Below are 16,578 nucleotides of genomic sequence, written 5' to 3'. Positions count from 1 at the left end.
GAAGGGGCTAGAAGGGTCTTATATGGTGAGCTACCGAGTGGCTAGGGCAGGCAAGCCCCATACTATTGCGGAGGACTTAATTATTCCTGCTGCCACGGATATGGCTGGGACAATGCTGGGGGAAAAGGCCAAAGAAACTATACAGACAATGTCTTCATCAAACAACACTGTTTCACGACACATCAGTGACATGGCAGGAGATGTTCTGAAACAATTACTGCTTCGCATACAAGTCAGTCAATTATATGCGTTACAGCTGGATTAGTCAACAGACATGGCGGTCCTGGCACAGCTCCTGGTATATGTCCGTTACGTTTATGGGGGTCAATTAAGGAAGACATCCTCTTCTGCAAACCACTGGAAACCAGGACAACAGGAGAGGATATTTTTAAAGTACTGGGTAGCTTTATGACATCAAATGGGCTTTGGCGGTCAAGATATGTTGGTATCTGTACTGATGGATATGTTGGTATCTGTCCTGATGGAACAAAAGCCATGACAGGGAGACATACAGTAGTGGAATGGTAACACACGTGCAAATAGTTGCTTTCTACGCCACTTGGGTACACTGCAGAATCCACCGAGAGGCTCTTGCTGCCAAGGGAATGCCTGACAGCATGAAAGAGGTTTTGGACACAGCAGTTAAAATGGTTTATTATGGTTTATTGGTTTATTTTTACTTTATTAAAGCAAAGCCCCTGAACTCTCGTGCATTTTCTGCATAATGCAATGATATGGGCAGCGACCATCAAACGCTTTTACAACATACAGAAGTGTGCTGGTTATCAAGGGGCAAAGTATTGACACGTTTTTTGAATTGAGAGTCGAGCTTAAAGTTTTCTTTACTGACTATAATTTTCACTTGTCTGACCACTTGCATGATGACGAGTTTCTCACATGACTGGCCTATCTGGGTGATGTTTTTTCTCGCCTGAATGATCTGAATCTAGGATTACAGGGACTCTCCGCAACTATATTCAATGTGCGGGACAAAATTGAGGCTATGATTAAGTTAGAGCTCTTTTATGTCTGCATTACAACAGGACAACACACAGATCTTTCTATCATTGTATGATTTTTGTGTGCAAATGAACTCAAGCTTACGGACAATGTCAAATGTGATATAGCAAAGCACCTGATTGAGCACAATTATGCAGGTACTTTCCCGAAACGGATGACACAAACAACTGGATTCGTTATCCCTTTCATGCCCTGCCTCGAGTCCACTTACCGATATCTGAACAAGAGAGCCTCATCGAAATTGCAACAAGCGGTTCTGTGAAAATGTAATTTAATCAGAAGCCACTGCCAGATTTCTGGATAGGACTGCACTTAGAGTTTCTTGCCTTGGCAAATTGCGCTGTTTAAGACACTGATGCCCTTTGCAAACACGTACATATGTGAGAGTGGATCCTCGGCTCTCACTAGCATGAAAACTAAATACAGGCACAGACTATGTGGAAAATGATTTAAGACTGAGACTCTCTCCAATACAACCCAACATTGCAGAGTTATGTGCATCCTTTCAAGCACACCCTTCTTATTAACCTGTGGTGAGTTATTCACAATTTTTGATGAACAAATAAGGTTTCATATGTAAGATGGCTAAATAAAGAGCAAAATGATTCATTATTATTATATTATTATTTGTGCCCTGGTCCTATAAGAGCTCTTTGTCACTTCCCACGAGCCGGGTTGTGACAAAAAATAAGTGTATAATAAATGTACTGTATAGTGTGTATGTGTGTGTGTGTGTGTGTGTGTGTGTGTGTGTGTGGCAGGCTTACAATGATGGCAACAAAAACAAACAGATTAGACCCTGGTGCTAGAGGGGGTACACAGCTGGAGGTTGAATGTTTGAAGAGGTATGGCCTGGGACTATAAAAGGTTTGGGAACCACTGGTCTAGATGAAGTGGAGTGTTCTTACCCCAGAGGCAGGATACGCTATCCAACCCAGCTCTGCTGTTGCCGTCCGCGTGTCCATCACTGTCTCTGTAGGGGAGAGAGAGAGAGAGATTCAATACACATTTCTGCTACAGTACTACCAATGCAAACACCTGTTACTGTAAAACACCTCATTCCATTACTTTTGTGTAAGCCCATTTTTACTTATCAGTCCATTGAAAACCATTGATATGAGCTAGATCTTAAATATCTCATTACTGGAAGTGTATCAGCCCTTTAACCAATGGGCTAGACAAAATCAGACAGATCAGCCCACTCTACACATTTCATTACATTTCACTACTGTCAAACAGACTGAGAGACACAGTATGAGCGATCACCACCACTCTCCACTTCTTCAGTAATAGTAATATATATATATATATATATATATATATATATATATATATACATACAGTGGGGGAAAGTATTTAGTCTGCCACCAATTGTGCAAGTTCTCCCACTTAAAAAGATGAGAGAGGCCTGTAATTTTCATCATAGGTACACTTCAACTATGACAGACAAAATGAGAGAAAAAAATCCAGAAAATCACATTGTAGGATTTTTTATGAATTTATTTGCAAATTATGGTGGAAAATAAGTATTTGGTCAATAACAAAAGTTTATCTCAATACTTTGTTATATACCCTTTGTTGGCAATGACAGAGGTCAAACGTTTTCTGCAAGTCTTCACAAGGTTTTCACACACTGTTGCTGGTATTTTGGCCCATTCCTCCATGCAGATCTCCTCTAGAGCAGTGATGTTTTGGGGCTGTTGCTGGGCAACACGGACTTTCAACTCCCTCCAAAGATTTTCTATGGGATTGAGATCTGGAGACTGGCTAGGACACTCCAGGACTTTGAAATGTTTCTTACGAAGCCACTCCTTCGTTGCCAGGGCGGTGTGTTTGGGATCATTGTCATGCTGAAAGACCCAGCCACGTTTCATCTTCAATGCCCTTGCTGATGGAAGGAGGTTTTCACTCAAAATCTCACGATACATGGCCCCATTCATTCTTTCCTTTACACGGATCAGTCGTCCTGGTCCCTTTGCAGAAAAACAGCCCAAAGCATGATGTTTCCACCCCCATGCTTCACAGTAGGTATGGTGTCCTTTGGATGCAACTCAGCATTCTTTGTCCTCCAAACACGACGAGTTGAGTTTTTACCAAAAAGTTATATTTTGGTTTCATCTGACCATATGTCATTCTCTCAATCTTCTTCTGGATCATCCAAATGCTTTCTAGCAAACTTCAGACGGGCCTGGACATGTACTGGCTTAAGCAGGGGGACACGTCTGGCCCTGCAGGATTTGAGTCCCTGGCGGCGTAGTGTGTTACTGATGGTAGGCTTTGTTACTTTGGTCCCAGCTCTCTGCAGGTCATTCACTAGGTCCCCCCGTGTGGTTCTGGGATTTTTGCTCACCGTTCTTGTGATAATTTTGACCCCACAGGGTGAGATCTTGCGTGGAGCCCCAGATCGAGGGAGATTATCAGTGGTCTTGTATGTCTTCCATTTCCTAATAATTGCTCCCACAGTTGATTTCTTCAAACCAAGCTGCTTACCTATTGCAGATTCAGTCTTCCCAGCCTGGTGCAGGTCTACAATTTTGTTTCTGGTGTCCTTTGACAGCTCTTTGGTCTTGGCCATAGTGGAGTTTGGAGTGTGACTGTTTGAGGTTGTGGACAGGTGTCTTTTATACTGATAACAAGTTCAAACAGGTGCCATTAATACAGGTAACGAGTGGAGGACAGAGGAGCCTCTTAAAGAAGAAGTTACAGGTCTGTGAGAGCCAGAAATCTTGCTTGTTTGTAGGTGACCAAATACTTATTTTCCACCATAATTTGCAAATAAATGTGACAATGTGATTTTCTGGATTTTTTTTCTCATTTTGTCTGTCATAGTTGAAGTGTACCTATGATGAAAATTACAGGCCTCTCTCATCTTTTTAAGTGGGAGAACTTGCACAATTGGTAGCTGACTAAATACTTTTTTTGCCCCACTGTGTGTGTGTATATATATATATATATATATATATATAACCACAAATAAAAAGACATGGAAAGAGGGATTTACTTGCCAAACCAAAAGTATTGCATGACCTACTGTTTTCAGGAACATCAAATATGCTCACAGCTCCAAAGTTGTCTTACACTTGTTTGGGAATAAGTGTGTAGGTGTAGTAAATACAGGACAGTATATAACAAACTATTCTCTGTGGACATCATTCAAAGTGTTGCCCTTGGTAAATACATCATGTTGTTTTCCTGCCCCTGTGTTTGTTTTCACACAGTCTAAAAGTATTCAGCCTGGGACTGATCAATAGGTTATTGGTGGGTGATTTCTGCGGAGGAGTGCATTAAATATTGATGTACCGGGAAATATTGATCATGTCCGTGATAATGCATCAGCAAGTACACAAACACCGGTGCCGCCAACTGCCACCAAACTGCCACCAAATTCTTCAAGGGCATTCACAACAACAGCACATTTTGGTTTATTGGTGCCTTTTCACCACAACAATTGTTCTCTCTCTTTCTCTCTCTCTCAATTTTCAATTTGCTTTATTAGCATGATGTAACAGTGTACAAATTGCCAAAGCTTACTTTGGATATTTACAATAGGAAAATAATAAGAATGAAATCTCTCTCTCTCTCTCTCCTTGTTGGCATGGAGTCACATCACTTTGTTCAAAGAAGAACATTTCCCCAATGTATCAACTGGTCTGTGGGTCTGTCTGTCTCCTCTCTCTCTATCTCTTCACTCTTCCTCCTTCCCCATTTTTCTGGGAGTCAATAAAGCCAGAGGGTGGAAAGCAGCATGGCAAATCATCAGTCGACAACAACAGCCATTTAACAGAGAGAGGGTCTGGTCCAATCACCTGCCAACCAACCGCACCATGCAAAATGCAGAAAAGAACCCCTCACTCTCACACCAACTCAGCTTCCTACCAGTGCTCCACACTGATGCACTCCCACTTATCAGAAAACTGGTCAGGGTAGTATCATGCCATCCTGTCTTTTTTTAAATGTATCTCTGTAAACAGATACTTATCCTTAAATCCTAGTCTCAATGAACAGGCTATTCTCTGTAGTCAGTGGAGTAGAGGAGAGCAGAGCAGAGGAGAGCAGGTCCAGGGACAGCCGCAGGGTACCTTTCACTTTTACTGAGCTCAAAGCTTCACATTAATCCAATTATGGCTTCTTCAGAATTAGCAGATCATCAGAGGAAATCTCAAATTTCTGCATGGAAGTACAGGCACTTTGGATTGACATCCAAGATAGATGTTGTAGACAAGACACTCCAAGACCATTTCCCCAGATTACATATGCACACGTCATAAGCCCTGGCAAAAATGTTTAGAATTACAGGACATTATCTGTTAAATGTATCTTACAAAATGCTAAATTCTCTCAGCCTAATAGTAAAATGTGTAGAATAGCATGAGATTACCTATAAAACTGAACATTTTCCTTTTGGCCCATGGCAATATGTGTAGAATTACAGGAAATTACCTTTAAAACAGCAACATTTTCTCTCAGCCTCATGGCAAAATGTGCAGAGTAGCATGAGATTAGCTGCAAAAACGGAGAAATAAATATAATTGCCCCATGCCAAAATGTGTTGAATTGCTCAGACCTTGTGTGAGGGACCCGAGAAAATGTGGTACGCCTAATCGGTCAGTGGAGTGTTATGGGCTTTATCACGAAAGGAACCATGCCGACCCTGCCTTTACAGAGACCCACAGAACAAGCCACACCACAGTCACATTATCCCTCCTATGCAGTTAGGCAAGGTAGGACAACCAGAACACAATGAGCCAGAACAACTTAACATCTGTGTTCAGTGTTGAAGTAAATCCATTTCCCAGCATTCCCAGCACACGATTTGTCACAGTGACATACAAATCATTAAAATCCAGGCGGAAAATATTTACACAAGAAGCAACCCAATATCACACAGTCAACTCTAGTCGTTTAGTAAGTTCACCATTCTGCCATTCTCACTGTTAAACATCGCACAGTGTTCAACACAATGGCTCTTTATGTCATCATTTGATCAGTACTTTCCAATGATGGCACACTTATTCAGCATCCAGCTACCAATACATTACACTGATACATTACGACAAATCATGAGCCAGCAATACCACATAACAATATAACAACAAAATGTATTACTACTCGATAACAATACTTTAAACATCTCTATACAACTAGCAAGTAACACAATACAATTTACAGTGTCTTGCAAAAGTATTCAGACCCTTTCGATTTCTCCATGTTTTATTGCGTTATAAAGTGGGATGAAACAATTGATTTGATTGTCATTTTCTTGTCAACAATCTACACAAAATACTCTAATGTCAAAGTAGAAGAATTTGTATTTTATTTGATTAAGATTAATACAAATTAAATAACTAAAATACAGTCGTTACATAAGTATTCAGCTCCCTGAGTCATTTCTGTACATGTTAGAAACACCTTTGTCATCTATTACAGCTGTGAGTCTTAGGTAAGTCTAGAAGTTTTCGCAATATTTGCCCATTATTCTTTTCAAAATTCTTCAAGCTTTGTTGTCTAGATGTTGGGGATCATGGCTAGACAGCACTTTTCAAGTGTTGCCATAGATTGTCAAGCAATTTTTTCACAAAACTGTATTTTGGCCACAAAGGAATATTCACTGTCTACTTGGTAAGCAACTCCAGTGTAGATTTGGCCTTGTGCTGTAGGTTATTGTCCTGCTCAAATTTGAATTCCTCTCCCAGTCTCTGGTGTAAAGAAGACTGAAGTCATTTTTCCTCTAGGATTTTGCTTGTGCTTAGCTCCATTCCGTTTCTTTTTATCCTGAAAAACTCCCCAGTATTTGCAAATGTCAAGCATACCTATACCATGATGCAGCCACCACCAGTGGCGATGTGTTGTGAGTTCAGAAGGCCGACTGTATCTTTGATTTGTCTGGGTGGTTTAATACATAATCCACAACATAATTATTAATGTACAAGGTAAAAATCTGTACAGGCAGTTAACCCACTGTTCCTAGGCCGTCATTGAAAATAATAATTTGTTCTTAACTGACTTGCCGAGTTAAATAAAGTTCATAAAACAAATTTTAAAAACTTGACCATGCTTAAAGGAATATTCAATGTCTGATTTGTAATTCTTACCCATCTACCAATCACTGCCATTCTTTATGAAGCTTTCGAAAAGCTCCCTGATCTTTGTAGTTGAATCTGTGCTTGAAATTCGATACGTATGTATGGGGGACTGAGGAAGGGTTAGTCATTCAAAAATCATGTCAACCCATATTATTTCACACAGACTCCATGTAACCTATTATGTGATTTGTTGAGCTTAATTTTACTCTTGAATGAATGTAGACTTGCCTAAACAAAGGGGCTGAATACTTCTTATGAGTTGTTTATTTATCTTGGGTAAAAACAAACATTTTTCCCCTCTTCGACAATTGAATCCATTAAAAAAAATGACAATTAAATCAATTTTAATCCCACGTTGTAACACAATAAAATGTGAAGAAATCCAAGTGGTCTGAATACTTTTGCAAGGCACTGCATATGAATTCCACAATGCAACATCCCAAAATGAGGACGGATGCATTTGTTATCAAAATCAGTTGTATTACAGGACAACCAGCCTCAAGATTTTTCCACGTGAAAAGTATTCTATGCCACAATGTGTTATTGAACTGCATCTGTTTTTAGAATGGCAAGCATGACCCAATTTATTTGTAGGCTTTCTTATTTATAGAGCCAGGGTTCTCTGGATGACATGTTACACCATGAAAGCACCATCATGTCTCATCACAACAAGGTGATCACACAGTGATTCGCCTCAGACATACCTGTCAGGACGAGAAAAAAACCTATTCTGGTATAGATACTGTCTAGCATTCTTTTACAAACAATCTGATTTTTTTTTTGTCATAGATATTCTCTGTTTCTCTGTCACCTCAGATTTGAGTGCCATCAACATTTTGAAAGTCTGAAGGTTCAAAGTAAAGACACTTATCAGGAAAAGTTTAACACGTGCACAGGTTTGGTGAAAGTGTGATAAAGATATTGCACAGACAAAACACCCTTCTATGACACTGTAATTGTTATGGTTGGCCAAAATGACCAGCTACTGTGGGAGATCTAATGGTCCAGATGATTGCCTCAATAGAAATGTAACCACAACCTTAGCCACCATGGAGGTTGAAATTGGAAAAAGAGAGATGGCAGTAGAGAGGGCAAAGAAGGCCAGAGATCATTCTGTTTGGCCTAAGTATTTATAGAATGGAAAATCAATGCATGTTGCTGTACCAATGCATAATTTAGTCAATAGTCTGTGCATGCCAGTGGAATCAGAAATCATGATTAAATATCCTGACCCACTGAAACACTGAGGTTCATATGGATACAATATCAATAACTCTTTGTTCAGCGATGGATGGCCAGTGTCATCACTCACTCAGTTCAAATCTTTACATAAACCGGTCTTATCTATGACACAGTGAGGACAAATGTTGAGGGTTCAAGTAATACTGTATGTATGGACACAACTAACATAATATGAAGTGTGGCCTTGAACTTGTGGCTCAGTTGGGCTGTGTGGCTCAGTTGGTAGAGCATGGCGCTTGCAAAACCAGGGTGTTGGGTTGGATTCCCACAGGGACCAGTACGGGAAAATGCATGCACTCCCTGCTGTAAGTCCCTCTTTAGTCACTCTGCTAAATGACTTTGATGTAAAATGTAAAACTATTCTGCTAATTAACCAGCAGCCTCTGATCTCCTTCACCTCAGCTCAGAGATATGCCTTAACAACATATCACAGGTGCAACACTATGTTCAACATATCTGAAAGCACATTTTCCCAATAGATTTATCACATTTGTTTTGGGCGACTGCCCATGGATTCAGGGCAGAGCTGTAGACAGGAGCGCTCTCTGTGCCCTAACAAACATAACCTTCTTTTTCCCTCAGTAGGAACAAACAAAAGTATAGATTTGTGCAATTCAAACACAGAGGGGTACAAGCCTTGATCATGGATGGAGGGCAAATGTGAAAGAATACACTCACAGTGTCTCACCCCAACCAAAAGCTGTCACTATAGCCTCCTATGCCATCGATACCAATGGTTTAAATGCCTCAAAACATATGACTGTAACTGTATCACTGATGTAACACATTCACAGTAGCTGTAGATCTGAATGACTTTAGAGGCCAAAAACAGGTCCTAGTTTTCAATTGGTTGACAACTGAATACTGTCACTGTGTGTGTTCTCTTTTCAGTCATCTAGATATCTCCCAAATATATCTCATAACTGACATTGGCTTCAGAGCATTTGCACAATGCGGGCATACGCAGTCATTTACATCAGCCTCTATCTCTGTTTGTACATTCTTCCTTTACAAATGACTTTGTAAATAGTGCTGCAGAACATAAATGAAATGTAATTGTCTATCATAGTAAGTGGCTACATTGTCAGCCATACGCTGGAGGCTTCATACGAATCACATTTTGAGTACTGAAGGAGAATACATATGAGCCCAGTACTGAGGGAGCTCTCACTTTAGTGGCTGTGTTGGAGGGACAGATACCTAACTGTGTAGCAGTGCACTGGGCAGGGGAGACTGGGTTATGGTGGAAAGTCTGACTGAGCTAATTAAACCATTATCCAGTCAGTGGTGACACCGCTCCCTTGACACTGCTAGAATGTGCACCAACATTTATTTAGTTATTCGAAGTCAAATCCCACTGGTGGAGACTCTGCCTGTAAAGAAGAGGCTGTACCTAGGGAATTCTATTCCCCATCCCATTCCAACTCAGTGTGGGTGACACGTTTATAAGACTGGACCTGTTCCCATTGTATTTAGAGTGAAGAGATTTCAGGGAGGAGGCAGTGTGAGGCAAACTACTCTCATGGGACATTAGCTTTCTCTCTCTGTCGCTTTCTCTTTCCTCTGTCAAAAACAAACAACGCTTTGAATAAACTACAGCATAACATGTTTGGCATATAGTGTACACACCGTATATCCAAGTTTCCAGCTGAGATAAACAGAGATCAAAACAATTGCTGTTTGAATCAGTTGGGAAATATACTTCCCTCCTTAAACTATTGACAAAACTGTCCTTCAAACACACACACACACACACACGCAGTGTGCCAGGCGCTGCTGTTCTCCTTGTAGAGGACACGTGGGACCGATGCAGTGGAATTAATTTCTGCTCTCCAGGCACTAATTAATTACCTTTCTCTATGGTAGTTTGTCTGAAACAGGAAAGGTCAGCAGGACTACTTTGGCCATTAGTAGAGAGAGAGACATCTGCAAATACAAACACCAACTTAGAACACCAGAGGAATCAGGAAGGATGACTAAGGTTAGCACCACTTCCAATATACGTGTAAAACTATGTTTCCATAAGACCCTAAAACCTGAATCCTCCGTGTGGAGATCTCGTGTAGATCTTGGCTCTCCTGCTGTAGTGAATGATTGCTTGCCCAAGATGATTGAGTGTAGAGGGGGTGACCCACTCTGTACCTCTCCCTGCATAGATATCATCAGTAGAACTCCTGCTGTTGAAAGAGTGATTGGAGGAATGACTGGGCTCTGAGTGAGTTGAACAGGCAGTGGATGGACATGCCATGAGAGAACATGGACGACAGACAGACCAGACCGCCCAAAGCATGAGACAAAGCACCTTCCAGAAGACTCCATCCCTATGAATTCACAAGATATGTGCATTTTACAGTGATTTCCCAAAAAATGATGGTGAACTCCTTTGAACTGCTTTCATGATTGAATCGCACGTTCTAGTTATAGCTCTTTCTATTTTTGTCCATGCCATTACATATTCATCATTGGGTAAATTGAGTATTGCAGCAGACTCTATCCTATGGCTCCTGTGGTAGTTTACACACAGCTTTGCCTCAGTACATGCTGTATATTAGCTGAGGAGAGACCGACCTTAATACAGCTTGATGAAGTCTGCACTATAACCCAGTACAAAGCCTACTGAGACTTGGCATCCATACACAACTCTTAGTTGCAACACATTATGGACTCCATTACAGGCCTGTTACTGGCTCCCTCATTGCTCTGTGTAGACGTCATTATCTCACAGGACTCACAGGAACAGGCGAGAATAGAATCGCAGGTAGTTACATTCTGAATTCACCAGGACTTGACACCCTAGATTCCATTGTAATTGTAGTCAGTTCTCCAGATTTATAGTTCAGTCTCGATATTTAAACATGCTCTGACTGTGGCGTCTGCCTGTGGCGTCTGCCTGCCTCATATTTGACTTGAGGAGATGACAGCTCAATTACCTGCTGATCCACTGAACAGGGCTGAAGAGCTCTGGTAAAAGCGCCAACAGAGCAGGTGAACAGTCATTCTGAACAGAAATAAGTAATGCTATGTTACTGGTGAGAGAGAGATAAAAAGCAAAGGTCCCCATTGAGACCAAAACCTTTCATGCCTTACACTTCCACCAAATATTAGCAGAAGGGATCATAACTTATGGCCTACTCTGTGCATGGGGTATATAACTGACTCGTAATTTAAAAAGACTGGCTTTAGATAGTAGGTCACGGAAATGGGGTTAAAGCTAATTGCAAGCATCCATCTTTGCTGACACACCCCAACAGGAAAGGCTAGAAGGGATCCATCTTTTGTCAAATTAACTTAAAGTAGATGTTCTTTGCATTTTTAGCTACTCCTAACCCTTTTCCCGACCTTAACCTAAATCTCCTAACATGACAATGTTAATTTTCCTAACCTGCTGTGTAAGTTCTCCTAACCTACCACGAAAAGTCAAATCTGACGTTAATTTGACAAAAGCTGGATCCCATCTAGCCACGACCACCTTGAAGCTGTTAGCCAGGAATTAGACTCAGAACAATACCAGCCACAAATTATTTCCCTGTGTGAGTGGAGGGGATGAGACCCTTGCTCTCACACCATCTCTTTCATAATCAATCCATCTCTCTGTAACAAGGGAGTTTATTATAAACAACATGTCTGGCCTTCTGCAGGAGACAAGCACATCCTCACTCGGCCTCCCAGAGCACCAGGCTAGCTCCATTTCAGGGCTAGTCTCACATTAAACAGACAAAATATAAAAACACACACACACACTTATTTGAATGATATATTCCGGAAAACAACTATACTCAGACAGAGAATGTATGGACTCCCGAGGCACATTGCGACATGGCCCTAAAGAACCGGAACAATAGGAGTCTGAAAGGTACTCTTAAGGTAAGGAACAGTGGGAGAGACAGAGGTATACTGCTATCCACATCCAACACAACACAGGGACCATGGAGAGAAGTATATATAGATGCGTTGTAACCTGAAACAGAAGCTCTACAGAACATACAGCCCCAGGGGAGAATATACAAGATACATATATTCAATGCAGTATGCCTGCCTGCCTGCTGTAGGAGACCCAATGACATCTGGCCATAGGCACAGATCTTAATAAGCTCCTGTGAGGAATTCTTCAGAGTTACTTAGAGGGAAGGGGGAAAGTGAAGGAAAGAAGAAGACAACATATTAATCATGTTCTCTCAAATTGGGAGGACAGAAAATAAATCCTATCAGACTATTGAATTATCATTCCAGCTGACAAACCACATTCTCCAAGTCCTTGTAAGTATTTCTGATGCAGTGTGTGTTGACTGGGAGTGAAGTAAAGTGTTGACAGGCTATTGAGTAGACACAACTGAACAACATTGTCTCTCTGTCGTATCCAGTGCACTGAGCAGAGCTCCCTCCACTCTGTTGACAGCGCTACGTGCTACCAATGCTACTGGAGTGAAGTGCTGACCAAATGTCACTGCCCGAACAGCCTGTTGGTGACAACTGTGTTTTTCAAGAGTGGTTGTCCGACATGCGCTAGCCCTGTGTAAAAATGCCTGGACTCTGGAGTTTAAATACGATATGGCCAGGGGCCACCAAGACCGCTTGAGTGGCAGTGCAGAAGGGCAAGCTGGCTCACTTGTGGAAAACACCTCACGGACACTCCAGGTGAAATGGCAGTGTGTTGAGTGTTTGAGGGGATTTGAAGCAAAGTGGTTAAGAGGTTGAAAATGTCCCTCATGGTCAAAAGAAACAGTTTTTGTATCTCCTTTAAGAATAAACTCAGCAGTGAGTGAGTTGGAACTCTGACATCTGTTATAAGCATACTTGTATCATGGAAATAAATGTATGTGTACTTGTGGCATGTGTTACATGTAATGTAACTGACAGGTGGCTAATATTACCCTATGGGTGTGGCACATTTACCTTACCTGTTGTGTTGGGTTACCCTTGTGGGGTGGCAAGTAGCCTAGTGGTTAGAGCGTTGGACTAGTAGCTGAAAGGTTGCAAGATCGAATCCCTGAGCTGACAAGGTACAAATCAGACCCTGAACTTGGCAGTTAACCCGCTGTTTGTTCCTAGGCATTCATTGAAAATAAGAATTTGTTCGTAACTTACTTGCCTAGTTAAATAAAGGTAAAATAAATGTTTTAAATGGGTTACCCTTGCTATGGGCTGACTGAGACAGGTGTGTGCCTGTGGGTATCATAGGTATTTGGACTGAGGTGGTAAAAAGGTCACCAGTCATGTGATATGTGAGAAGGAGGGGCTGAGGAAAACAATGGCTGGGATGAAGTAGTGAGTTTCAAGGAATATGGAGGTAGAGAGATGTGGAGGACATACAGTATGTCTGGTACTGTACGGGTAGAGGTAAACTTAACTCACAGCAGCTGCTTGAAGAATCAGAGGTCTATCACTACTGGGATAGCCATGCCTTCCTAGACAGACAGGCTAGAGTGCTGAGATTCTCCTCTCAGGCAGAAATCTGACTCTGGGCAGCTGTTAGCTGAGGTAGGGGCCTGTCAATGTGCCCTATGACTGAGGGCCAATGGTGGCCTGAACTCCCCTAGTGGAGCAGCATGAAGGTCCTCTGGCTCTGAGCAAGGCTACAGTATGTCTCTATCAGTATCTCTAGGGCAAACTTGACTCCGAGCAGCTGGCTGCCGAGGTTTCCCAGTGAGGGTATGTTTCCACCTCTGTAAACACTTCACATCCACTCAGGAAGAATTAGTCCTTTGTGACAATACACCCCTACAGTCACTCAAAAACAAAACAATACTCCTCCTCTCAATCTTTTCTTTCCCTCGGCCAGTCTAAAATCTATCCTCTCTTCTTACCCTGAGAGAGAGGCATGTGAGTCTCTCTCTCTCTGTTCTCTCTGTTCTCTCGATTTAGATGTGATCCCCACAGGCCCCTATCCAGACAGCCATCAATCTGATGAGACATAACTGTAAGCTGCTAGCCTGGCTGCTGACAACCTTTAATAACCACAGTAAACACACTCAGCAATAAAGAGCTGTCTCTGTTTACTATATACACTGAGAGAGAGGATGAGACAGGGTTCAGACCACTGGACAGGATTATAGGTGTGTGAGAGAAAGTGTCCTGTGTGTGTGTTCACTAGCACAAGATCACACAAACATCACACCTGGGAATCGTGATATTTGTGCAAAGGGCCACATTCATGCTCACATATTGTTTACATGGGAAATGTAACTGTCAGTCAGAGTGAGTGACACATTTCATCAACTGAGGTAAACAAGTTGAGCTTGACAGCTGCCTCCAATCGCTCTTTTTATCTCAGGTAATAGGTTGCCAGCAGACATTTCACGCAACACCATCACACACGGAGCTATAATTCACTGGGAAATATCCCTGTATTTTCACATTGATAACGCACCAATAAAACAACATCTATTCAAAGCTGAATTAAAGTTGCTAAACTGCCAAAATGAGAAAGGCTTTAAAACATAAAACTGCAGCCTTAGCCTGCTGTGATAAAGGTATTGTGATATTCTCTCATGGTTAAATGGATTTACTAAAAGGATATTAAGAAGGAATCACTGGTCACTTTAATAATGGAACACAAGTGACTGTAATAATGAAACACTAGTCACTGTAATAATGGAACACTAGTCACTGTAATAATGGAACACTAGTCACTGTAATAATGGAACACTAGTCACTATAATAATGGAACACTAGTCAGTCACTGTAATAATGTAACTAGTCACTGTAATAATGTAACTAGTCACTTTAATAATGTTTACAACATCATTTCATATGTATATACTGTATTCTATTCTACTGTATTTTTGTCAAAGCCATTCTAAAATTGCTCATCCTAATATTTATATATTTCTTAATTTCATTATTTGACTTTTAGATTTGTGTGTATTGTTGGGAATTGTTAGACACTACTGCACTGTTGTAGCTAGGAACAAGCACTTCACTACACCCGCAATAACATCTGCAAAGTATGTGTATGTGACCAATCAAATGTGATTTGTGAAGACTATTACTGTCAATCCTATTAACTAGTCATGTCTCTTAAATAGGGTCATGGACTTGTGGTATTATAATATAGGCCTTCTGTTGATGTAAATCAGCCATGGTGTATTATGATGTAATAGTTCTGCCTCTCCCAAAAGTGTATAAGCCACTATCAATAACATACACAGCAAAATAAGTGGTCAAGATACCCAGCAGGTAACTGTTGTGTTCAGTGCTTGGATCAGCCCCTTCTCAGTATGTCCACTAAGTGAAGCCAGTAGCCTACCCTGTGAGGACCAAGATGCAGTTGAAACTCTGATACATAACAGCAGAAAATCACTGTTATTTTGCCATAGAAGGTAACATGAAAGTCAGCCAGCCTATTTACAGTAGAGATGGAAAACACAGAGGAGTTCAGTGTTCTTTTCTTATTGTTTCCCATTTCCATTTCACTCCTTAGTCCACAGAGAACTGTTTTTCTTTTGATAACAGACTCCCAATACCTCTTCTTGGTGACGCCTATCACCCATTTCAGTCTGGTTTGCACACTTGCTGTGGGTAAACACATTAACTATAAGGTTCGCAAGGCAAACACTTTGAGCAGGTACAAAGACTCAAAATATACTGTAGCAGGACTTCCACAGTGTGCTACTGTATGAAATCATAGGGAATCCTGGTTTTGCAGAATTTTTTATTTTATACTTTTTTATTTAACCTTTATTTAACTAGGCAAGTCAGTTAAGAACAAATTATTATTTACAATGACTGCCTACACCAGCCAAACCCGTACGACGCTGGGTCAATTGTGCGCCGCCGTCCTCAATGATTGATAATTGATATATGTAAGGAAAAAGAAGGAGAGAGAGAGAGCGATTGAGAGAATTGGATAAAGTGGAGAGAAAGATTGGGATTCAGACCAGGGGAGAAACTTTCTCCATCCACCTCTAATCCTCTATTCGGACATACAGTATACATTCACACGACTACGTCACACAAGACACTCTCCTCTCTACAGTCAGATGATACACATATTAGAGGTTGACCGATTAATCAGAATGGCCGATTCATTAGGGACGATTTCAAGTTTTCATAACAATCGGAAATCTGTATTTTTGGACACCGATTTGGCTATTTTTTTTACCTGGGAATATTGAAGACTCATGTTAAAAGGAACCACCAGCTTTCATATGTTCTCATGTTCTGAGCAAGGAACTTAAACGTTAGCTTTATTACATGGCACATATTGCACTTTTACTTTCTTCTCCTAAACTTT

At 41.1% G+C, this 16,578-nt stretch overlaps 1 protein-coding gene across 1 annotated transcript in view; it reads right to left on the bottom strand.

The window, feature by feature from the left end:
* Window positions 1-16,578, bottom strand: part of LOC109897928 (ephrin type-B receptor 1-like) — a 179,502-nt gene that overhangs the window by 136,632 nt on the left and 26,292 nt on the right. The window contains exon 2 of the mRNA XM_020492611.2: window positions 1,929-1,993. Within this exon, the coding sequence (XP_020348200.1) occupies window positions 1,929-1,993 (65 nt within the window). The remainder of the gene's footprint in view (window positions 1-1,928; window positions 1,994-16,578) is intronic.

The sequence above is a fragment of the Oncorhynchus kisutch genome, linkage group LG10, assembly GCF_002021735.2.
Source record: "Oncorhynchus kisutch isolate 150728-3 linkage group LG10, Okis_V2, whole genome shotgun sequence".
NCBI classification, from domain to species: domain Eukaryota; kingdom Metazoa; phylum Chordata; class Actinopteri; order Salmoniformes; family Salmonidae; genus Oncorhynchus; species Oncorhynchus kisutch.
The sequence above is the reverse complement of the archived record's forward strand: the minus strand, read 5'-3'. Positions and strand labels throughout refer to the sequence as shown.